The following is a 26,534-nucleotide window of genomic DNA, read 5'->3' as shown; positions in this document are numbered from 1 at the left end:
GGTATGACTTTTGAAAGCTTATACCCCAAAAATCTTGTTGGTTTCTAAGGTGCTTGAATCTAATTGTTATATGCAAACCACATGGCTACCCGCTGAAACTATCTTCATTTTTCAAATAACTTATTTCAGAATGAAATCATTATCTTTCATTTAGTGTGCTAATAGTGAGCAGTTTGAGGATAGCAGATTGTGCAAAGAAAGCTAAAATAATCTCTTTTTAAAAATCCAAAAACAGAGACAGGTTATTTTAATGAAAGAAATACAAAAAATAAAATTGGATTGTTTTCACAGTTCTGAACACCAGATATTAATAATTTATAAACTAAAATACAGATGCCATAATGTAGCAATTTACTGTCCTTAACAATATGTACCATCATTTATACTTGTTTTACTTCTAATTTGACAAGTAATATTTTATCCCAGTGTTTAGCTATAAACATGATGCTGCCATCTTATACCTGCTTTTCTATAAACTGTAGGGAACATACAGAATTACAAAGGTATTATAATTTATCAAAATATACAAAGCCCTCAAACAAACACAAGATATTTTGCATATGAATTACACAATTATAGAAAATATTTGTAAAATTATAGCTATGTATAAATATTACACATTATTTGCTTTGGTCTAGAGTCATTAACATACATGTCATTTTTGAAAATGTCATAAGTTATTTGAGATCTCACTAAAAGTAAGACTATAAACATTTAATTTTAGGGGATCCAAAGTGGCTATGGAAGAAACAAACAAAAAACGTTCACGTGTAGAGAAAAGGTTTTTTCAATACTGGCATCAATTGTGGGATATTTAATTTACATTATTTTCTTATGAAACAACTACCAGGTAAAAGTTAAGTATTCTAAAGTGGATGCAAAGATGCCCTTCCATTCATGGACATATATGTAAGAGGAAGAAGGCAGTCTGTGAACAGAAGGGCTTGTTTGGATCCAATCCTGTATTATTAGGATCCTAGGATCTGTGAACAGAGTTAAATCTTTGCCACTGCCCTCATGAACAACCCAGAAATGTAATGAGGCAGCTCCCCCCAACTCATGCTGTGTTCATACAAGAATAGAGGGATTTCTGCCAATCCCATTTCAGCTGCAGTCTTGGCACTACAAGCTATTCTGATAGGGCCTTCCAAGCTTCAAGCAGGAAGAGAGAAGTGGCAAAGATGCCTTCTGTAAATATAAGTCAATTCACTGATTTTAGGATACAAGCCATTCATTTTAAATAAAGTATAGTTATGAAAATGTGTCAGGTGTAGTATTAAAAATATTATTTAGAGCCATCCCCAAGTTATACATTAGGAGCCACATACCTTCCAAAACTTTAAAACATAAATATCCCCCTTTTCATAGCCTTACAAAACAATCTCGTGATTGCGGCAACAAAATCTTCTCCTCTCCAATACCAATACAAAACAATGATAAATGCTTATCTTATTGAATGTCTTTCTTATCATATTTGTTTTATTTGGGGGGGGGGGGGATTTCTGTACAAACTTTATTTGTAGCCATAGACATATATGCAGCCATAAATAACAAATCTTCACAAAACAGGCTATTTGTATTAGATGGCTGACCCTCAACACAAATAAAGTGTATAACTAGCAGCCAAAGCCCAGAGACATTTTTCATTAGAAAAATGCTCATTATCTGCTGGAAAATCTTCCAAAAACTGCTTCCTAATGTAGATAATTAGTTCTCTGGTCACCTGTCAGCAGGACAATGAGGAGGTATGCAACTTAATGATCCAATGATCCAAAACCAAGAGTTGGACAGCCATCTCTGCCATATTTCTGCCACAGAAATATATCCCTATTGGCAGGATAACCAGAGTTTCAATCCCATAGGGACTCATAAGTATAAAGGCATCTAGAAACCAAGATTTCTATCTTCTTTTTTTGCATTAGTTTTCTTATATGGAAACCAGAAGTTTGGTCTGTGTCTTCCTGGTGAGATACAGGAAATTCAGAGCAGCTTTAGCTAAAGCAGGGGATATCTGCTATAATTCAGTCAATACTAGTCTGCAATTCTATAAGGGCAGCAAAATGAAGAAATTTTATAAAGATGCTCTAAACATCAGATTTGGGGGCTGTGCAATTTTCAAAATTTCCATAGATTCTATTAAACCACCCCTGGGAAGCATAGTGCATTTTTACAATATCTCAAAATTTTACCAAGGTAAACATTATATATAAATAAGAAAGAAGGTACCAAAAATAAATAAAATGAAAAAACAGCACTGAAAACTCAGATGTTGCATCTGATGTTACAGAATGCCTGTATCTCATATCCTATTTAGGTAGGTCTGTCTCACTATAAACCATCAAGACTTTCAGAGCTCAGATTTAATTGGAATAACACTGGCTGTCACAAATTTGTTATATTTCTCATGTCATAAGAGCAGACTGAACTGGATCCATGTAAAACCCAGTGACAATTAACCAAAAACACAAGCCAGTTAATTAAGTACTTGAATTTAAACCCATTAGCATCTGATTAAATCTCAGATCCAACTCCCAACCAATATGGGCATAGCTACATACTTGGAAAGGTACTGACACACAGCTCAGTGTATCTTTCTTGTTTGGCCCTCACACACAGGCGCGCATATGCTCCAGTATGCTAACAATGAATTTAAATAGGAAGTCCATGTACATTCCCTATATATGCATGCCATTCATCTTCTCTGGCCTTTAACATGCATATTACTCTTGCTCAAAAATAAGTAATGTTGATCCGGACCCTGGGAAAGAGAAGGATGGCTATATGCTCATCAGGGAAGCACAAATAGGCTTTCCATTGAAAGTAATGGTCTGTGTGTTATGGTCCAGAAGGGAGGGAAGGGTTCCATCTAATCCTAGATCAATCCCATCCCAAGTGCACATTTGGTCCAACGAGGATCATGCCATATGTATTTAACTCTTTTGCTGATTAAGCTGCCTGTCTGATAGCATTAACATATAATGAGCCCATAAAACACTGTAGTGCACGCTCAACAACACAAAGATTTATTATATTCAACGGTCCTCACAAGGCTTTTCTCTAACTGTGTTCAAAATTCAGAACTGCTGGTGCTGCTTTTTCTGATGACAAAAAATTAGAATCTTTGCAAAATGCTGTATATTCTGAACTATGGAAAATTAAAGTGCAGCACTGAATTTTGAAAACAAATTAACATTGAATTCTGATTAGGAATAGTGGGTGCATATTTTTCTATTTCCAGTATAAATTGGTCAGCTGATATGTTTTGCCTTTGTTTTGTTCTGAATGGTTTTAACCTAGTTCAATGGTTAATTTTAGTCTCCAACTAAAAGATTTCAACTAGGCAGATTGTTTTCCTCTGCCTAAGTGCAGACATTCTTCCATGGGATGAAGCACACCTGCTATTAGCACTTCATACAAGAAACTGCACCAGAAATCTTACAATTCCAATTTTTGCTTCTTTATGGCACATTTTTATACAGTATATTAAACATATTTATATCTGGAATAATACCTCTTTAGAATTTTCATGTATCTAGACTTTTTTTTGCATTAATTACTTGTATTTCTAGTCTTTCTTCCTTTCATTTCTCTGATTTTTCTCTCTCAAAGTCCAACATTCTGAATGCTACTTGCTTCAGGCTCAGCTGGGTCAATGAAACGTTGAGCAATCAAAGGTTTAGCTGTGTGCTGTCCATCTGAGTCAACAAAACGTTGATTCAAGAAAGATTTAGTGCTTTCATGAAATAAATCATCTTTTTTATCCTCTTGCTTGGGATTTTTGAAGAGATGCTTCTTCTGGTGCATTCCAAGAGCAGCTGCTGTCTTGCAAACTTTGGGGCACTGAAAACATGCATATCCTTTCCCGCTTTTCTCACGTTTATGTCTTTGCTCATGATTCCTTTTGGTAGAAAGATATAAGAAACTCTGAGAGCAGAATTGACAGTGATAGCGCTTTTCTCCTGTATGAATTCGCTCATGTATTTTCAGAGTTTCGTTCAGAGTGAATGCCTTATGGCAATACTGACAGACAAAATCTTTGACACCCAAGTGGGTACGTTCATGCTTCTCTAGGTTTCCGGATATGGAAAAGCTCTTCCCACAGGTTTTGCAAGGGTAGGGTTTCTCTCTTGCATGACTCCGCATATGCATCCTTAGAGCAGATGGACTCTGGTACTGTTTTTGGCATAAGTCACAAATGTAAGACTCAGAAGGAACTGTGTCCCTGTGCAAATGCTCTAAGGCTTCTTCAGCAGAAGTGTGCTGTCTTTCGCAGAGTTCACAGTGAAGACTTGGCATTTTCTCATCATCTTCTTGACTGAGATTCTTTTCTCCAGAAATATTCCTAAGTGCATAATTTATGACTCCTGCCTTTTCACTTCTTCTGTAGGAATTCTTGCTCCTGCACTTTTCCCTCCACTTTGCCTTTCTAATTTTTCTTAGTTGTTTAGACTTCTTTTTGGGTTTGTAATTGTAATATGGTCTCCAGGGCTTATCATTAGAGTCATGGTCACTTAAATCATCACACATTTCATTGAGCTCAATGTAGTCTGACCTACAGACTCGAGAAACGCTTCTCTCTCTCTTTTCTCGCTCTGCAACCTGAACCGTATGCTCTTCTTTTGATTCATGTCTAGATCTTCTGCCTTTTTTGTAAAACAGTTTGGATCCCAAAATATGTCTTTTCACAATAGCCTCATTCCCAATTTTGACGGTTATTTGACAGAGAGGGGCAACGTTGCTATCAGCAGATGTTCCTGGTAAAGCAGGTTTTGCAATGTAGGTTTCAGTCTTATTCAAAGGTTCAAAAATATCTGTGGTTGTGTTAGAGGACTTTACTGCACTTGCCACATATGTTACCTCCTCTGATGTCTCTGTTCTGTCATACTGTGGCACTTTCTTCTTTTCCCTATTGCTTCTTGCTCTTTTGTTGTCTTCTAACCCTTGTACATGGTCATTACTTGCTGCCTGGCTGAATGTAGTATCTGAGCTTCCTATATTATTTTTTCCTATTGCATTGATAGCATTGCTGTGCATTATTACAGATGAAACTCTGCTACTGTGCATTATCACAGAAGACGTTGAATTACTATAATTAATAACAGAGGCTGAATTTTCACTGGCATTGCTACTACTAAATGTTATAATAGAAGATTTATAGTCCTGAGGACCAGAGCTAAGTTCAGTAGAGGCCAATGGTCTTGCAGTACAGTAAGTAATATCATTTTTAAGGACTGATTGTGATGCACTAGCTTCCTGGGAAGAAATGTGTGATGGGTTCACAGCTGCTGCTGCATCATTACATGGAGCTGTATCCAAGGAAACAGAAGTATTTGACAGTATATTGTTTGAAAAATTCAGTGATGGTAATTCAGAATTAATAGTATTCTGAATTATGGAAGTACTAGAAGTGGCTTCATCAACTTGGATATTTTCATACGACGAGTTTTCATAGCTTTTATATGATGATCTTCTGCATTTCATAGGCAAAAGCCTATAAAGTTTGTAAGGATACACGCTTGGTTTCAAGCCTCCATTAGCAGTTTTCTTGTTTACTCCTAGTCGATGGTCAATTGCATGAAAAGATTTCTGGTGGTTTTTGAGTATATAATATGTCATAAAGGTCTCAAGGCAAAAGATACACTGATATCGTCTTTCTCCTGTGTGCCAGATTTCATGCCTGGTACGATATTCTGCTAATGCAAATACCTTGTTGCAGTAATGACATGGATAAGTTCTTCTCCATGAATGAACATTTGAATGCCTTCGAAGGCTGGACAAGGTAACATAGGTACGTTTGCAAACATTGCAAGTATAAAGTATCTGTCCATCAACCATGTTCACAAAGTGGTCTGTTTCTGGCAATGTGCAATTTGGGACAGGATGATCAGTGAGATTATTTTCATCCATTGCAGGCTCTGAGTTTATATACGAGGCACCAGTCTTTGCACTAGAAGCAGCAGCAAAATTGTCCAAATAATGCTGCTCATTTTCATTTTGAACACATACATTGCTCAATCCTCTGCACACTTGTTCATGTGCTTCTAGTCCAGTAGTACTTTCAAACTGTTTACTACAGTATTTGCAGACTAAAGGTTCTTGAGGCTGTGTGTGAAGCTGAAGATGAGTGCTGAACTGGGCTCCATCATTAAATGATTCTGTACAACAGTTACTATTATAAATGTGTGGAATGGCAGTGACTATTGACCCTGAAACAGGATCAGATTTATTTTCATTGTCTTGGGAAGGGAGAACATTGCCAGTATTTGTGTGTGTTTTAGGAAGAGAAATTGTCTGATCACTTACTACTTTATGTGTACTCTCTGCATTTGTTCCTTTGTGGGCTGGTACCTTTACTGAAGGCACATCAGTAACCTGGGAATTAAAAGCAGTCTTTGGTGTATTGAACACTTGAGTTGTTGATTCTGTCAAAGGCGCTGGCTGGACTGCTTCAGAACCATTCTCAGTTAGTTTACAAAGAGGGTTGTTCTCAGGATGATAAAAGGAATTTCGCTGAAAAGCATCACAGCTTGCAGTAACAGCATAGGAATGTTCTGCTAAAGTACTAGCTGGCTCTACATCTTTGCAAGCTCCATTCCTCTCTGGACTAACTTGGGATGCTTTAGTTGTCTCAGGAATTTTTTTAAAACTTGCTCTCAAGTCAAGAGGAGAAAACAAATTATTACTATTTTCAGATTCAAAAATTGAATAGGCATTTGTAATTCTTGGTCCATTTGTGATAGCGGACTCTTCCTGTCTTTTTTCTTCTTTCACTTCACCCTTCTCTGCATTGCAAAATGAATATAGTTTAGGAGAATTTGAGAAAGTCTTTTCTGTAAGATCTTCCAGAAATGATATTCCTAGTTTTTTTCCTGCAGCTGCAAGGTCTAAAACAGTCTCTTGTCTTTTAATAACCACAGTGGAACTGTAGATATAGTTAAGAATTTCTGTGAACACTTCAGCCTTTAGGTCATCTAATTCTAATACATGTCCAGAAATACAGATTGTACGGCTCCAAAATATATTTTTGAAATAAAGGCTTGAAGCAGCCAGGATATTGCTATGGGCTTTGAATTTGGTGTCTTCTACAATTATAGTGACATCACACAAAACACCCCGAATGCGCTGTTCATTTAAGATGGAGAGGACAGTGTCACTGTGGAAGTCATCTTTGAGATCTTTTAGGTGAGACATGATGGTCATCTGTAAAAAAAAAAGAGAGAGAGAGAGGGGTAAGAAAGTTAACAGGAGCAAAACAGGAAAGTTATGTCACCTCCAGTGACACCTCAAAACTTCTGTTTAGAAATGTCAATCTTACCATAGCGTTATCACAAGCTATCATGAGAATACATACTTAATACAAACACTGCAGAAGGTGTTCCTGCCCCATTGTAGTGATGTTTCAGTTCAAAGCCCTTACTGAAACTATAGATACAAAATGAATTGTGGATGGTAGATTACATTGCTAATGAAAAACTGATATAGGACAGAATAATGTTTGAATTTCCACATCAGTCATGAATTCACTAGGTGGTCTCAAACAAGCCTCAGCTCCACCCGATTTGCAGTGGGATGATAACATCACTTATTTACCTTTCAGGGTTGATATATGATGTATGGGAAGCAGTTTGAACACAGAAAAAGCAGTGTATAAATGCTAAACTGTTATTAATTTCTTAGCTTTCTATCAACAATGGTTTTAGAATAAAGGCTCCATACAAGACGTGGCTGAATTGGAATATTAAGTATTTCCTTCCGACAGCACAAATTCTCACAGTTATGATTATTTCAACAGGAATTCTATTTATTTAGGCAACAAGCAGTCAGCCTCAAACAGTACAACTCAGCAGTTGTTAGAAAATAAAAGTAAAAGTAAAGAAAAGTAGATGCTAGATTGCCCATCCCATAATTGCCCAGTTAGTTAATCCTTTCCTAAAACTTTATTACACTTACAAGAAGAAGATGATAATATTGGATTTATATTCTGCCCTCCACTCCGAATCTCATAGAGTGGCTCACAATCTTCATTATCTTCCTCCTCCACAACAGACACCCTCTGAGGTAGCTGGGGCTGAGAGAGCTCTCACAGATGCTGGCCTTTCAAAGACAACTCTGAGATAGTGATTGGTGACCCAAAGCCATTCCAGCAGCTGCAAGTAGATGAGTGGGGAATCAAACCCGGTTCTTCCAAATAAGAGTCCACACACTTAACCACTACACCAAATCGGCACAATAGTCAGAAACTGAAAAATCAGAACTGCTATAGAGTTAGCTGATGTGACTGAATTATCCTCAGGCCTGGGCTCAAATTCAGGTCATTCTAAGTCTAAGGCCAGTTTTTCCCCCTTACATGTCCATAACATTACCCTTCAGAAAAAAAAATGGTCTTGACACATTTCTTTCTTCATCTTTCTAACAACACCCATGAGCAACTGATCAGTGACCTTTACTCTGCTTCCTATACATTTATTGTTCCTCATTCTTGTCTGTGTCACCCTCTGACAATTATATTTGCTCTATGACTACATCTTGGCCTTGTTCCCGTCTGCCTGCTTCCCTGTCTAAATCTGTCTTGCCTCCGCGTAGCAAGGACAAGGTTTCCTTTGATGAGCTGCTAAAGATTTGTCTGCTTGCCTAGCCAGGGCTTGCTTTGATCATACCTTCCGATCACCCTCTGTTAACAGTTTAGATTCTGATGCAGCCTGGATTTAATATGGTTGCCAACCTCCACTTGTAGCCTAGAGTTCTCCTAGAATGACAACTGATCTCCCAACTACAGAGATCAGTTTCCCTGGGTAAAATGGCATCATATCCCTTCTGAGTCCCCTTCCTTCCCTAAACTACACTCTCCCCATGCTGTGCACCCAAAGCTCCAGGAATTTCCCAGGTCCATAGTAGGCTCTCCACAGAAATCCTGATTCTGCAAGTGAGAGCTGTGCTAAATCGGGTTTTGATAGTTTCCCAGGAAACATTTCTGCACACCACAAAGCGCAAGGAATCTCCCTGCCCTGTAGCAACAATTCCCCATCAATTGGTTGCTATAGGTAGGTTTGCCAACTCCAGAATGGAAAGTTTTTAGAGATCTGGCGGTGAAGCCTGTGGAGGATGGAGTCTGAAGAGAAACCTCAGTAGGATATAATTAGGGTTTCCGTCTCCCAGGTAGTGTCTGGAGACCTCCTGCTGTTACAACTCATCTCCATGCAACAGAGAGCAAGTCACCTGAAGAAAATGACTGTTTTGGAATGTGGACTCTATGGTATTATACCACATTGAAGTCCCTCCCTTCCCCAAGCACCACCCTTTCTAGGCTCCACCCCCAAATCTTTAGGTATTTCCCAGTTCAGAGCTGAAAACCCTAGGTATAATGCTGTAGAGCCCCCCTCCCCAGTAGCCATTTTCTCAAAGGGAACTGGAGGTTGGCAAGCGTAGCTGTAGGTCCAGCCCTAGCTGCTTCAGAAGTGAGAGCCAGAGCTGCAGGAGCAGCTAGGCCTGCTGGGCCAATTTAGGCAGCTCCTGACAACACAGGCCTATGGTCCATCCAGGTCTCGATTTAGGATCAGGCTGTGTATATAGCATACTTTAGGGCTGAGCTTACCTATCCAGTTCAACCTTCAATCCAGGACTGTAAGCAACACACAAGAGATATGTGTAGCTTCAATAACAGGTTGCTTCTTTGGAACTGTTCTTTCCACCTAGGTGTTCTTTCCTAACGACACTGTTTTTTGGATGTTTTATGCTGTCTGACTGAGTTGTAGATAGATTATATAGATAGATAAGTAGCTCCCTCTAATGGAAGGTGTGCACAGCAATCTCTACGTTTTTGCATTCTACATTGGCTGTATCCAGCTGTTAGGAACAAACCAAACAAACCATAGTTTGTTCCTGAGGAGAATGAGCTGCAGAAGTCCTCAAGCTTTTTCACTCCCTCTACCCTTACTTTGTATATTGCATCAGATTTCTGGTTTTGAACTACCTGTAAGAGTTCGATCCCAGTGGAAGCTGGTTCAGGTAGCTGGCTCCAGGTTGACTCAGCCTTCTATCCTTCCGAGGTCAGTAAAATGAGTACCTAGCTTGCTGGGGGGAAAGTGTAGATGACTGGGGAAGGCAATGGCAAACCACCCCATAAAAAGTTTGCACTTAATTGGGCACTTCCCCATGTGACTTGGAAAGGTAAGTCCCTGAGTCCCTCCGCACCTCTTGCGGGCAGCCAGGGCTTTCTCCCTGTTTTTGCACTCTTGGGGTACAAAAAGAGAGAGAGAGGATCTTATACCCCACACCTCTCAGGAGACTCCCAAGAGGCATGGGCGGCAGGGGCTTTCTCCCTACTTTTGCACCCCTGGGGACTCCATTCTGTCTTATGGGCCCACAGGATAGAATGGAGGGATTGGACTGCCACTGTGGCACAATACTAGAGAAGGGGTTTTAAACTTTAACCCCCTTCTCTGTGGTCACACCACAGCAGTGGCCGGATCTCTCCATTCCATCCTATGGGCCCATAGGATAGAATAGAGAGATCTGGCTGAAGCGACCCCAGACAAGCGGGGAGGGTGCAAGTAGTTAGCCTTGCTTAGGGTGCCAAAGGGTCTAGGGCTGGCCCTGAGCATGTGAGTCCAGACTTCCAAGGCTCATTTTTGGGCTGAACAAACCATGACATTTGGTCATCTGAAAGCAGCCACTGCATTCTGGTTTTTAAATGCTGCCCTGTAGCTTGTAATCAACTAGTGCTAGTTTTGTCTGCATGCTTGCCTAACTAAGGTGAGCTTAGCACCAAACTATATGTGCTGTTTTTTAAACAGTCAGATATTGCTTCCTCAGGCCCAACTGTGCCTTTCCAGAGTTGCACGGCATCTGCGGGAAATTCTGTTAAAAAGCAAAAGAGACCCAGGGTCTCAGAACACAGCTGTTTTTTGTGCTGAAATGGGGTAGAGGGGAGAGTTATTTCCCCATTTATGCCACTGCAGTAGGGATGTCAACTCCCGATTGAGAATTTCTGGATGTTTCTGGAGTGAAACCTGGAAAGGGTTGGGTTTGAAGACCTGAGGACTCCCAGCAGGGTAAAATACCAGAGTCCACCCTCCAATACAGTCATCATATCCAGGGGAATTGATTCCTGCACCTGAAAATCTGCTGCAATTCAGGTAGATCTTCAGGTACCACCTAAGTTGCAGTAGAAAATTGTTGCTGACTTCAGCAAGCTAAGCACTGCAATCAGAAAAAAATTAAAATCTTTAAGAGATTATATGTTTTTGGTAGTTGGGTAGCCGCTTCTAGAAAGACATAATTAATCTACAACAAAAATAATCAGTATTTATTTAATTAATTAGGTTTATATTCTGCCCTATCCCAATAAAGAACTCAGGGCTGCTGACAACATTTGGGTATAATTAATGAAGATAAACTGCTGATTTTTAAAAATCTACAATGTGTTGATGAAGCTCAGTCTTCTTTGAGGCTATCTTTTATGCACCAAATTATTAATTCTGCAAAAAACTAGTCACCTGAATTTATGGCCATAAAGGGTCTCCTTGGCTGTACATTTGAAGGACCCAAAAGCTAAACGATTATCCTCCCTATAGGTACATATTGTTTAATTGTACTGTAATGGCCATATTTCAACTATGAGCAAGTATCTTGATGAGCAAACTGTTGGAGTGAGCAACTCAGCATGCTGGACATCACTTTAAGTGTACATAGGTGTTATCTCCTTGAATGAGCTGCCTCTCATTGCCTTAACCTGGGAGCTGCCCTCTGACCTCTCTTCTCTCTCTCTGTCTGTCCTTTCACTCTACATGGCCGTTCATGGAGACACTTGTCTCTGCAGGACTTTCCTGCAGACACAATGCCTTCATTCTCCCGCACACATGATGCCAGACAAGGTGGCCATTCATGATAGGGAAAGTATTTTTTTTTATTAGGCTCCTCTCTCTTCTTTCAAGTGCAACCTGAATCTACTTAAATAAATATAAGTTTACCTTTTTTGCAATATACTTCTTGGGAGATTTATTTACCACACTCAGTATCACACTTCTATGACTGGGCAAAACTCTGCTATATTAACCAAATATCCTAATACAAACAATACAGCTGAGCCATGAAAAGCCATAGGATTGTCTGAAGACATGTAATCAGGATGGACTACATAAATGAGAAAGCCATGCTAGGGAATTAACTACAACTTGTATTACTCTTTCCTAGGCAAAAAATTCAGAGAATACTTTGGGATATACAATGCACTATATGCACATATAAAAGCCACTGATTGGTTTCTGCATAAGCATGGCAGCCTTCAGAAAGCAAAAATCAGATGTACATCAGCTTAAAATTTGTGCCCAGAATTCTCCAGAGTTTACACTGAGAGAGAAACAGGAAATATTAGTTCACATGAATCAGAAGGATACTGACCTGAAATTTGAACTATTTAACAAAGTTCTGTCTTTTTTACTTCATATGTAGAAACCTATATCATTTTGGAGCTTGATGTAGTAGAAACTATCTCCAACATAAACCGTACTGAGAAGACCACTACTTCAGGCAAGCAGCCACAGTCCCATAGATAATGCTGTATTAGGGACTGTTCTTCCCATAGACCAGGTCTGCAGTTACGTCAGACTTGCTCATGTGATGTGGAATTAGAAACACAAGCATCTGACGTCCAAAGAAGGTTTCACAACTGCAGCTATTGATGTCTATTTCCTGAGTCCAGAAATACATGCTGTCAACTTTGCTTCCTGATGTCCAACCTAACAAAAATTTACTGAATTAATTCCCAGCTACCCACTGCTGGCTAGGCAACAAAGTGACCATTGTTTGCAAAGGACTGATGGCTGCTGTGAAAATAAGGGTCTTATATATACTAAGGCTTATTATTTCTTCATCCTAATGAATACCCATAATAAGTAAGGAAAGAGGGAGGTTTATAAATCCTTTTTAAAACACTATTGCTGCATACTTAGAGACAAAGGTATATGAATCCACTTGATTTGCTCAGAAAATCACTTTCTAACACTGCTTGCCTGGGAATAGTTAGAATAATCAGCCTTTGCTCTCACATTGTGTTCTGTACCATCTGCTATCCCTGCCCACCTCCAGCAAACAACATAAGCAATCCTCTACCAACTCAGAACTATTTTTTAAAGTACATGTGTCTATTTATTACACCATCTCTATTTAGATGGATCTACACAGACACCATTTTCCTGCTCCTTTATATATAGTTCATAGTTGTTGAGAGCTGTATATACCAAGGAACTGATTTATTGCCTTGGAATCTTCATTGCACACATGTGCCAGGATTTCACAGCCATTTTGTAAGAAGATACAAAGCCCACAAAGGCGCACCAAAAGCAGTAAGCGATATTGAACATGACATATTCCCCCCCAAAATGTAGGCACCCATTGTTATGGTTACTTTACTTTATGGTTACTTTTTACTTTTTTCAATTCAGAAAATGAACAGGCAGCCTCCAAACAGTACAAGTAAAAAAAAAATTAAAGTAAAAAAATAATTGAGAATGCTGAAATGTGCATCCCATAATGGTCAAGTTATTTAATGCTTTCCTTTTGCTAAGCATATGCTCTCTGTTATTCCATCTACTTGTAGTAAAATTTAATGAATATCTATTCTTTGCAGAAATTACCAATGGCAGTGAACTTCCCATAAATCTCCTTCACCAGACCAGGAAGAAGTCAAAGACTACCAGTGGTGCATGACAGTCAAAGAGCCCAGAAGAACCATTGCAGATAAAGCTAGACAACTGGGCCAGCTGGAAGGGCGCTGACAAGGATTACGTCTGTCAGGTTTATAAAAATGCTAAGGCCAGGTTTCGAAGCCCCACTGCTTACCAACCCTGACTTCCAATTCATTGCTGGCAGCTGAGACAGAGAGGGAGATGGGGGCAGCACACACTGCTTGGTGTTGACAGGCCTGTAGGAAAGGGACTGCCGCTGCCACCATTCCTCCCTCTGCCCACCCAGTTGCTGTTGCTTCTGAATTGAGTGGGAAGCCTCCAGTTTAAGTATTTTATGATCCAGCCCTGATTTGGTGGAACTGACTCCAAAGCAAATGTGCGCAGGGAGGTTATTTGGTATTAAACCCTACTGTCCACAGATGGGGCTTGCACATCAGGCTGAAAGTGCAATAAGGGATTTGTTGAGCCCCTGGAAATTCAGTAAATGAAGCGCAACTTCTGAAGATAAAGCTGAAATTTGGCCAAACTCCTTCTTGATTAATTCCAGAGCGGGAAGGAGCCAGGTTAGTCTGCTGAAGCCGCCCTGGCCCCCCTAAACAAAAAATCCTAGTTACAGCCCTGCATCCTGTATACCCATTGTATTTCCAATAAACGTGTGACCAATTTTATTAACTCCTCCCCAGAAAAAAAAACTCCCCAAAGCTTCCCTAAATTATTTCACTCCTAAACTCTGGTGTATTAGGAAGTGTTTTTTTGTGCATGTTGTCTCTGAATTAACTTTTCTGCAGTCTATGAAATTACTAGGGGAAACATCTGTTGCATTACTTCTGGCTAGCTTCCTTAAAAAGAACTATAAGCATATCCTCTTTGTATCCTCAGCTGCAATCCCATACACCCTCAGAATCGGTGAACTGGGGTTTTTACCATGCAAGTATGGGTTGGTTCAGACATGTCATTGTCCTGCTCATCAGAATGCATTCAGTTTAATCAAATTAAACTGATTACATCCTAAGTATAAAATTAGTACTGCAACTAGTTTAGAGTTCTAGCTCTAGGATTGTTAAGAGCTAGTTTGGTATGTTACCATTACCCTTCTTTACAAGTAGGGTTGCTAACTTCAGGTGGTAGCTAGAGGTCACCTAGAATTACATCTATCTCCAGGCTACAAATATCATATCCCCTGGAGAAAATGGTAGCTTTAGAAGGTGGGCTCTGTGGCATTATACTCTGCTGCGGCTCCTCCCCAAGCCCTGCTCTCCACAGGCTCCATTTCCAAAATCTCCAGATATTTCTCAACACAGAGGTGACAACCCTACTTGCAAAACAGATTATTTTCCAATGTCTTCTTAGGAAATTACTTTACTTACAGCTATTGGATCTAATATGGAAAGCCAATATTAAACTACAAAGCAGAAGTCCACTATGCTCTTCTTTACAGCCCAATTAAACTACAGCTTCTGCATCAGTTGATCCTGCAGTGTATTTGTATGTCTCTTCCTGCCTCCATCAAAACTGATCCTACTGCTAGAACACCTGCTAGACCTCAGTGAGATACGGGGAGGGGGTTGCAACATGGAGCTCTTCCTCATCCTCGTCACTGACTTTTGGTTCCCAGCAATCTGAGCAGGATCATTACAACATCCCTGGAATGGTTCTTGGTCCTCCTTAAATAACCAGTGGGCCATTTCCATCCCACCCACATAACCTTAAAGTCCTAGCGATTGGAGAAAAGATCTCCTTGGCCTGGGCAGGTTCCTCCCACCCCCATCCATTCAGTGTTATGCCCAATGGCCATCACCTGTCCACTGGACTGCCACTTATTTCAGAGGCCAGCCTGCCTGCCACTTCCAGCCCTGCCCCCACCAGATGCCTGGTAAAGTTAGGCAGGATCCCACCATCCAACAGTGTTCTTCTATTTCATCTGCAGTCCACTTTTGTCATCGTTTTTTCCTTGAGCACGTTTCCTTCTTTCTCTTTCCTTTTTCCTGTTATGTTGCAGAATACTGACCAACAGAACTATAACTATGTATTTTAGCAACTCCACTAAGGTTTAGGTTTATTCGATTTATATCCCACCCTCCCCGCCAAAGTAGGCTCAGGGCAGTTAATCACTTGGGTGCCAGGGGAATAATATTTGAATTGGAAACTTTGAATTCACTAGTGTTGGAGCTTTGAAGTTCACCACTGCCCATTATGGATCTTGTCTGTGTGCCCAATAATGATTGATAATTTGGACATGATGGGATATGTTGATAGCTATAGGGAGTACTTCTAAGCAGGTCTACTCATAAGTCCCATATTATTCAGTGGGGCATACTGCCAGAAAAGTGTCTTTAGGATTGCAGCCATAGCCCCTAGCAAGTCACATCTAGCAAATTAAGGAACATTATTTTATGTGGGAAAGCTTATACTTTTGGAAAATTTTATCAGCTTCTCTTTGTTCAAAAATCTAAACATATTTTAAGATCTATTATAAAATAAAGTTGACTATATTCTGTGAAACCCATAAATGCATTTTCTCCCTATGCATTTTCTCCCTATTATCCAGTCCATCTTCAGCCTTTATCTGTCTCACATATATACACTCTATCTTGGCATGTGTGACCACAAGATGGAGCCAAGTACAAAGAAAAAATTCATATTGCGATTCAGACGTGCTGAGATAGTGGAATTGAACACAGTCAATTGAGAAATTCTTCAAAAGACTGAGCACTTGGTTATGAACCTCAACAAAACACATTTCTGATTTTTTTTACTCTTACTATCAGTGTTATCTTGTGCCCCCATATTTTAACAGCAACTTGAAGATGTTTCCTGCTTGTCAGTATTTGTATCCTGACATATTATAGACATGAAACAGTACATCTGTGTTATTTACTGGCCTTTCCTAAAACTTCTTGGAACTAGTTATAGATGTACTGTTCTCCAGGCAGTGTCACTGAAATAATTATCCTTTATTTGGAAGAATCAAAAGCAGAAGTAATGGCAACCATATTTGTTGTGGGTGAGCAGCACAGTAGCAAATCTGAACATATGAATTAACATACTATATGGGTCATGAGAACTGTTATGTGGCGGTTTATCAGTTACTGTATAGCAGCAGTTCTGCAAATGGCTGAGATGTTGACATTATTTCTTAGAACAATAAATAGCTTTTCTGATACTTGGGAAGTAAGGGTAGATACATCTCACTTCTTTCTATAGCAGGATACAAGGACTTCGCTCAAAAAAGGAATTGATTTCTGATTTGCTCATGCCTCACTGATAGTGCACAGTCTACAAACTGCACGTCTTTGGTCATTTAAAGCAAAGGTCCCCAGCCCCTGGGCCACGAACTGGTACCAGTCCGTGGCCTGTTAACAACTGGGCCGCAGAGCAAGGCAGAGGTGCCGCACTGCCCCTTTCACCCGTAATGGGACCCCTTGCAGGGGAGGCAGCCTCAGAGCATGGTCACATTGCCTCTTTTGTCCACCCAGGTCCCAGACAGGCAGAAAGGGCAGCGCAGCAGTGACCTTTGCCTACCCCTCATTTAAAGACCCCCGCTGATCAGCTGATCAACAGGGTTTTAAATGGGAGGGGAAGGCAGATTGGCTGCTTCTGCTGCCTGACCAACTAGTGGGGAGGTGGCAGAAGCAGCCCGTCTCCTCCCCCATTTAAAGACCCCCATGGGGGCAGGGACGGGGCAGGGGGGTGGCCTGGGACAGCAGAAACCCCAGCACTGCCCCCCTCAGTCCATGGAAAAATTGTCTTCTATGAAACTGGTCCCTGGTGTCAAAAAGGTTGGGAGCCACTGATTTAAAGTATATCCACACTAACAGAGCCAGTCTAATGAGAAAGTTGTCTTGAAACTTAACATGCTTGAGGCATAATCTAGGCAAAATTAAGTACTTTGGTTTCAATAGAAAATCTAAGCACATACTTTAAAATAGGCTGGGGGGGTCAGCTTTGAAATGCTTAATTTGCCTGAGTCATGTCCTTTGTTTTGATACATTAGCTAAGCAGTCAAAGACTTCACAAGCGAATGTACAGAAGCAGTGTAGGCATAAGCAGAAATGCACCTTTCTAACCAATTGACTTCACTGGATCTCTAAGGTTCAGCAACATTGGCACTTCAAAAGTGTAACTCTGTCTGTGGTTGCACTAAAAGTCTATAATTTGTGCATGCGCCTATGACACTACATTCAGTATTGCATGGCCAATTTCATGAACTGTTTTCTAAGACAGGAGCATATTCTTTTAAAAACAAATATTTATATCCTGAACTACAATGTAAAAATATTGTGTGGGTTCACATGTAACATAGAACCATGGTTTAATTAAACTATTGCTAATCAATTATCTGAACCTGTCAGGGATTGAACCTGGGACTTTCTGCATACCAAGCAGATACTCTACCACTGAGTGATGGCTGAGTCACCAGAGGAATGGGTAAATTGTGAGCCTCCCTGAGGATCCAGGCCTCATGCTGGAGATGGAAGTGACTTTGGCTCTTTTGGTTGATAATTGTGAATTGGTTGATAATTGTGAATGTCACTCTCCGTGGGCTGTAGAGTGAGTACCACTGATCTATCCCATCCAAGTTCACAGCTGGTTTTTCTTGCCACTTGCTTTATCTATTCAGAAAGTTAATTTTATGGAATTCATTTAGTTGAGTTGAATTTGCAGGAGGTTTGATGTACTTGAGAATATGTGTGAATGCTATAGGAAAATGTTTTGTTGGTATTCTTTGATGAGAGACAATCCCCACTAAGAATGTAATATGTAAGGGGTGAGGGGTACTGCATGGCTCAGAGCAAAGATGGATGCTGGGGAGGGGTTTTTTTATACTTGAGTTGGGGGGGAAATGGAATTGGCAGCAGGAGATTTTTTTCCATGTTTAAACTGGGTTAGTTTTATAATTTTGACTTATTGTTTTAAAGTATATATTACATCGTTTCGTCTTGTTAACCACCTCAAGCAAATACTGGGAAAGGTGGCCTACAAACATTCTAAAAAGACAGCTGAAGAAGCATGATGGTGACTTGCTGTCCAAAACTATACTTTGTGTTGTTATACTGCATTGTTTTGCATTTCTCTGTCCATGCCGCACATAGACAGAAAAGGCATGGGTTCTTTTTCTGAAAGACCCGCATGAAGTTTTGAAGCATCTGAGTTTTGTTTGCTTGGTAATTTCTCACCTATGAAAAATGGCCACTGTTACTTTCAGTATTTATCTGTTTAGTTAGTTGATTTACAAACTGCCTTTCAACTAAAAAGGTCCCTGTGGCAGTTTACAGTGCACTAAGATAAAATTACAGGTAGCATAAAATAAAAAAATGGTTTAAGTACAATCATACCAGTCCCCCTGCCACATCATTCTTATTGACCTAGCTCCAAGGAAAAGTAGGTCTTCAAATTTATCCACAAGGCCTTTAGGAAAGTAGCCATTCTCAATTCCTGGGGAAGGGGGTTTCAAACTAAAATAATAGAATCATAGAGTTGTAAGGAACCTCCAGGGTCATCTGATCCAGCCCCCTGCACAATGCAAGAAATTCACAAATACTTCCCTTCACACTCCCACTTATCCTGCTCCATGCCCAGAAGATGAGCTGAAAAAAACTCTTCCTGTGGATGTCCATCAAATAAAACTCTGCTAAGGGTGTTACCCAGAGGGAGGTTTCCTAGGCTGATGTAAAATCTCCCTTGGTTGATATGGGTGGAGTTCATCCTTTAAGTACCCTGGACTGAAGCCGTTTAGGGTTTTAAAGGTCACAAAACAACACCTCCCTCATACTGAGTCCAGAACAGATGGAAATCAGAAGATGAAATAACACTGGCTTAGTATGGTCACTCTGGCAAGTGCCAAAGTTTCTGAATTGTTTTCAAGGGTAATCTCATACAGAGTACATTACAGTAGTCAAGTGAACAATTCAAGTAGTGAACAATTCGGAAGCTTATGATTGAAGCCAGATCAGCTTTCTACAGGAGGCAATGCAGCTAGCAAACTAGTCCCAGTTGGTAAAAGACATCCTGGAGAACTTTTGTCAGTTATCTAAAGACAACAATGAGTTTGCAAGTACACCCAAGATTCTTGTTTCTATACTGTCATTTATTCTATAAGCCTTTTGTTGTTACAGGTCTTATACCACTACACTAACTAGGGTTGCGAACTCTTGCTTGAAAATTCCTGGCGATTTGGATGTGATGCCTAGGAATGGCAAAGCTTACCCAAAGGAAGGGATGGGCATGCTATCACACAATGCAGGGGCAGATGGGCTATTATGGGCACCAGAATAAACCCCAGTTGGTCCATTCCCCCTTGGGTTGGACCAGCCCAGTGGCAGAAGGGATGTGTCAGGCCCACCAGAGCTCTGTTAGTGAGGGAGGCAACATCTAGACTGTTTAAGCTCCAGGTGAGATGAGGGAGGTGACCCCTGGCCTGTGTGATGTGAGAAAGACAGAGCTTAGCCCACCCAAGCCCTGTGTCAGGCAAGGAAGGTGGTGAACAACCATTGGGTAGGTAGGCTGCCTCTTCCTCCCTCCCTTGGGGGTAGGGCCAGGGCAGTGAGCATGCTCCTTTCCCCAAGCTGTTTTCCCCCTTCTAGTTTGCCTCTGACATCATGTGATATTTTCTGTGATGTTACAAGCAGGTCAAAGGTAATCTCCTCCAACACCTCTTTTTCCTGTGACATGACTTCCTCTTACCAACATTCATATTTTAAAATTAAATTTCCTGTTTCATATCACTTCCCTCTGCCTTTTTCTCCCATATGACATCACTTGTAGGCTTCTGTAAGCCCAACTAACCTTGAAAACCCTATGAAATCACAATAAGTCAGCTATGACTTGATGTCACTTTCCACAACCACCAACTGACTGCTATCCATCCTTGTTCCATTCAACCTAAAAATCTCTCAAAATTCTCTTCAGTATTTTCCCTCAGTGTTAAAGAGGACACCAGCCCCATCTATCTTTCAATCACCAACCATCTTCTGGCCTTTGTTGTCTTTAAAGGTGACAGTCAATCAGTTCCTCCTAGTCTCCATGAGATACTGTAGAAAAAGCATTCCTAGAGCATTGACTGTCTGTTGCCACCGTAAGTTAATTCTTCCTAAATTCTGAGTTTACTCTCAGAAGCTCAGAATGTACCTGGGAGTCATAAACTAAAACGTCACCAAACTGTTAATCTGCATAAAAGGTATAAGCAGCATACAGCCAACTTCTGCTGAAGACCAAGTATGCTGTACTAGATGAATCCTTAATTTTTAGTTCATTTTTATTTTGTCTTTTTCGCCAAGACTCAAAGCAGCAAGGCAATTATTATATCCTTTGGTGTGTTTTCCTTCTGTGTTCACTGATCATAAATAAAGATATTGCTTATAAAACTGCATCAAAATCAGACTGATCCTCTATTTTATGATTTGTGGTGCTTAATGGACATTATTCAGTCCCAATGTAAAAAATGAGGTTGAGGCAAATGTGCCTAAAAAGAAAAGCCTCTCTTAGAATCATAGAGTTGGAAGGGACCTCCAGTGTCATCTAGTCCAACCCCTGCACAATGCAGGTAACTCACAAATACCTCCCCCTAAATTCACAGGATCTTCATTGCTGTCAGATGGCCACCTAGCCTCTGTTTAAAAACCTCCAAGGAAGGAGAGCTCACCACCTCCCGAGGAAGCCTGTTCCACTGAGGAATTGCTCTAATGGTCAGGAAGTTCTTCCTAATGTTGAGCCGGAAACTCTTTTGATTTAATTTCAACCCATTGGTTCTGGTCCTACCTTCCGGAGCCACAGAAAACCACTCCATGCCATCCTCCATATGACAGCCCTTCAAGTACTTGAAGATGGTGATCATATCACCTCTCAGCCGCCTCCTCTCCAGGCTAAACATCCCCAGCTCCTTCAACCTCTCCTTATAGGACTTGGTCTCCAGACCCCTCACCATCTTTGTCGCCCTCCTCTGGACCCGTTCCAGCTTGTCTATATCCTTCTTAAAATGTGGTGCCCAAAACAACACAATACTCCAAGTGAGGTCTTACCAGAGCAGAGTAAAGTGATACGATCACATCACGTGATCTGGACACTATACTTCTGTTGATACAGCCCAAAATTGTATTTGCCTTTTTAGCCACCGCATCACACTGTTGATTCATGTTCAGTGTATGATCCACTGAGACCCCTAGATCCTTTTCGCACATACTACTGCTAAGAAAAGTCTCCCTCATCCTATAATCATGCATTGGATTTTTCCTACCTAAATGCAGAACTTTACATTTATCCTGTTAAAATTCATTTTATTGATTTTAGCCCAGTTTTCCAGCCTGTCAAGGTCATCCTGTATCCTGTGTCTGTCTTCTTCTGTGTTTGCAACCCCTCCCAATTTAGTATCATCTGCAGATTTAAAAAGCATTCCCTCTATTCCTTCATCCAAATCATTGATAAAGATGTTGAACAAAACAGGTCCCAAGACAGATCCTTGAGGCACTCCACTTGTCACTCCTCTTCAAGAGGATGAGGAACCATTCTCAAGCATGCTTTGGGTGCGATCTGTCAACCAGTTACAGATCCACCTAACGGTAACAGGATCCAAACCATTATGATGAAGGAGGTCAAACCACTGCACTAACAGGCAAGTGGTAACAGGCAAAAAAAAAAAAAAAAAAGCCATGTGGCCAACACTGGAAACATCTTGCTGCTTCTGATGAAGAGGTTTCAAAATTATTTTCATCTGTGTAATGCTATTTTGATGCAAACACCAACTACTATGTACACTATAGCTGGTACATTTTTTGCTGAACACTTTCTTAAATTTAGTTACTGCTTCAGCTGGTAAAACTTTAAGCTGAAACAGGAAGTAAAGGCCACAGACCAACACAGAGTTGCACTTATTCGAGCCAAGAACCAAAAGTTGTCCTACTCCAGCTCTTGGCTAGTTCTGGTTCCACTGAACCAGCATACTCAGGTCCACAGGTTCAGTGAGAGCTATAGGCCAAGAGCACTTCATCCTCCATGGTGCTTGTGGCTTTTAGGAGCATAACTGCAGCAGGAGACATCCATCTTGGGCCCCTGAACAAAACTGCATCTGGGCCCCCCTCTCATGACCCTGATTCAAAGCAAACATCATAATAAAACAAATCATTTTGTTTTCTGTTAATGTGAACAGAATAATAATCTGTTTAATTAAGTGAGGCATTAGTAGGGATGGGCACAAACTGAACAACAAAGCAAAATTCATCACAAATTTTACCGTTCGGGGTTCAACAAGGGCACTGGGCATGAACTTTGACACTGTTCATGCCAGTTCATGAGCAGATACGCTCCCAGATTGTCTCAGTTCAATCAAAATGTTCACAAAACTTCAAAGCAAGAGGGCATGCAGAGGAGCATCCATGGGAAGGTCTTCTGTGACTCTGATGTCTCTAGCTTGCACAGAATCCATTCTATACACTCCCAAACCTTGGTCATTTTGACACGCGCAGGTTCAGAAATGTATAGAAGGGATCCTGTGCAGGCTAGAGCCACCAAACTCACAGTGGTCCTCCCCCGGACGCTCCCCTCCAAGTTTGGTGTCTCTAGCTTGCACAGGATCCATTTTATACACTCCTGAACCTTCTGACCCTGTGCCTGTCAAAATGGCAACTGACAGGCAGTAATTTTGACAGGCACAGCTTCAATGGCTTCAGGGGTGTATAGAATGGATCCTGTGCAAGCTAGAGACACCAAACTCTGGCTGCCTCTCCTCTAGCTGTCCTTCAGGTTTTGTGAGGATCAGATTTATGGGGTCTGAGTTATGTCCCCTGCAAAGAAGGTGCCCTATGAAAGTGCTTTCTGGGGAAATAACAGGTGGTTATTTCCCCAGGAAGCATTTTCCTGAGGCCACTTTCTTGTGGGGGGGGGGCATAAATTGAACCTCATAAATCCAATCTTCATCAAACTTGGATGGCAGCTAGAAGAGAGGCAGATAGATTACTTGTGAGTTTGGTGTCTCAAGCTTGCTTCGGGGGGGGGGGGCATTCTATCAAGCCACAGACCTCACAAACTATGCTAGTTTGTAAGGTGGCTATAAATTCATGACAATTTGCATACGGGCCACATTATGAAACATGAACTTAACTGCATTTTCCCAGTATGAGCCCATCCCTAGACATCAGTGTCCATACTAAGCTGAAAAAGACTTTATAAAAATATTTCTGCCCTCTTGTGCTGTGGCATGGAGTTCTGGAACTGGATGCAAGGTATATACTTGAACCAACAAGCAAATACTATAAATGGAAAACTGACGGAAGGAGTTTTGATTTAAAAAGGAGCATGCCAGGGCTGCCCCCTTCCATCTCTATTATTTATTCTAGCATTAGAGATTTTAGACAAGATACAACAATCAAAGGAATAAAAGTGGATGACAGAATTGCAAATGAAAAGTTACGTAAATGACATTGTCGTAATAGTACTGGATCCACATAAATCACTACAGTATGTAATTAAACATAATGAAAAATTTGGATCCTTTTCAGGATATAAAATCAACAGGAAAGTAATAAAAATTATAATAAAATTCTTAATACAACAGGAAGATATTACAATGCACAGTAGCCACTGATTCTATTAAATATCTGGAGGTAAATGTGACTGGACAAAACAGAAATCTTTTCAAAAATAATTATTGGAAGGTGATACAGATTTATCCAGATGGAAAAAATTTAATAATTTTGTGCTGGGTAGAATTTCAGCAATCAAAAAGAAATTGCGAAAATTAATTTTTCCATTCCAAATGCTATCTATACATATAGAAAAAGTAAGTTTAAAATGCTCCAAGATGAGAAAAAGAGAGGATGAGCAGTCCCAAATATAAAATTATATTATGAAGCAGCAGGTCTGGTCTGAATTGTAGATTGGATTAATAATCCAAGACAAGGAATAGTAAAACTTGAATCAGCAGACCTTGCTGAAGGTTTACATAATCATTTATGGATAAAGAAATCAACCCAAATGATCATAACTCAAGAAAGGAGTAATGGACTTTTGAGAAGATGGTTTACATGTCAAAACTTACTGGATCCTCCAAATTCTTCACTCATGTCCCCAATAGAAACTTCTCACTATAAGAATAGAGGAAATAAAAGTGGTTTCTTAATGTATGGCAATACAGTAAATGCTCAGGGGATACTTAAGTCCTAGTAAGATATCAGAGATGAGGAATCCACATTCAATGGTTACTATATATTACTATGGTTACAATATATTTCAAGATTAGTTTTTTAACATGGAAGGTGAAGCTCTAAAATAGATTACTCAGTTTGAACAGTTCAAAATTTAAAAAAATCACTTACTACAATGGATACATAAATTATTTCAGTCAAAAACAGAAGAAAAAGTAAAAAATGTATGATTAAACGGATGCATTTCAAGGTAATAAAACATTTATCACAACCCAACAACTTTACAACTAAAAGAAAAAGAATTACAGATTTATACCCCGCCCTTCTCTCTGAATCAGAGACTCAGAGCAGCTTACAATCTTCTTTATCTTCTCGCCCCACAACAGACACCCTGTGAAGTGAGTGGTCCTGAGAGGGCTCTCACAGCAGCTGCCCTTTCAAGGACAACTCCTGTGATAGCTATGGCTAACCCAAGGGCATTCCAGCAGCTGCAAGCGGAGGAGTGGGGAATCAAACCAGGCTCTGCCAGATAAGAGTCCACACACTTAACCACTGCACCAAACTGGCTCTCAGAAATTAAGCTCACAGCCAGCCATTATAAAATGTTTTCCAGATGGTTTATTGCTCCAAAGGATATTGAAAAAGTAGACAAAACTTACAAAGGAAAATGCTGGAAATGTCAAGATATAGATGGCAGGGAATAAAGGCAATAGACACCCCCAAAAGTTGCCTCCCCTACTGGCATTCAAGAGTATACTACCCATGAACATGGAGATTCTATTTGGTTATCACAGCTAATGGCCACTCATGGACCTTTCCACACCCACGAATCTGTCTAATCCCCTTTTAAAACCTTTTAAACCACTTGATGTCACCTCAAAGTAGTTTATTCAATGAATTAGTAACTCAGGATGTGATATAAACTGACACTAAGGCATTCAGCTAGGCATCCACTATTCCATATTTATAGCCTCCAATATAGATCAATACAGATCACAGTGCAGGTAAAGTCTGTGAGGAAAATGGCCCTTTCATTACTTGGATAGATTCTTGGCAAACATTTACTTGACACAGAGGTTTTCTGTTCTACTACTACATATGTTTTGATTCTCCAGTCAGGGTAGGGATGAGAAGGAATAAGGCTGGAAAGGGAGGGGAGAGAAAAACACAGAAGAATTAGATGGGAGAAAATGCAGGTATATCAGGTTGATTGATTATTTTAGGGAATTATCTTAGGGATTATGATAGGGAAATATGCACATGATGGGAATGGAAAAATGGCTATTTTTTATTTGGAAATGATATTCTTCCACCAGCTGGCAAATTAGATACAGGAATTCAGGTCTGTTAACATCTAAGATCCCCATGAATTGTGGCATTAAGCATCTTGGCTCCCTATTTATTCAATCTATTTTTGAATGACATAGAATCTACCTTACATGCAGTTGATGGCCACTTTCCTAAACTTGGCTCTCAAGCGGTCCCTTTATTATTGTATGCAGGTGAGATGGTTGTATTATCCTGCACTCACAAAGGTCTCAACCGCCTCCTACTTACATTTACATATTATTGTGAGACCAACCTGTTGCTAACTTGGAAAAATCAAAAATTCTGGTGTTTTTGAAGTCTTGGAGGTGTTTTAATTGGTACATTAATTGCAACTTAATCGAGCAAATTAAATATTTTAAATTCTTGGAGTTGTCTTCCAGTATAA

At 40.2% G+C, this 26,534-nt stretch overlaps 1 protein-coding gene across 8 annotated transcripts in view; it reads right to left on the bottom strand.

Annotated features, from left to right (window-relative positions):
• Positions 1–214: 214 nt before the first annotated feature.
• Positions 215–26,534, bottom strand: part of ZBTB38 (zinc finger and BTB domain containing 38) — a 46,765-nt gene continuing 20,445 nt past the window's right edge. For 5 of the 8 annotated variants that reach the window (XM_060242279.1, XM_060242280.1, XM_060242277.1 and 2 more), the window contains one exon: positions 215–7,200. In XM_060242279.1, the coding sequence (XP_060098262.1) occupies positions 3,604–7,200 (3,597 nt within the window). In that variant the 3' untranslated portion in view covers positions 215–3,603. Of the gene's footprint in view, positions 7,201–7,950; positions 8,148–24,714; positions 24,761–26,534 lie in introns of those variants that run through there. The other 3 variants (XM_060242278.1, XM_060242275.1, XM_060242281.1) reach the window with 2 other exon arrangements.

Source organism: Heteronotia binoei, chromosome 6 (assembly GCF_032191835.1).
Source record: "Heteronotia binoei isolate CCM8104 ecotype False Entrance Well chromosome 6, APGP_CSIRO_Hbin_v1, whole genome shotgun sequence".
Lineage (NCBI taxonomy): Eukaryota > Metazoa > Chordata > Lepidosauria > Squamata > Gekkonidae > Heteronotia > Heteronotia binoei.
The sequence above is the reverse complement of the archived record's forward strand: the minus strand, read 5'-3'. Positions and strand labels throughout refer to the sequence as shown.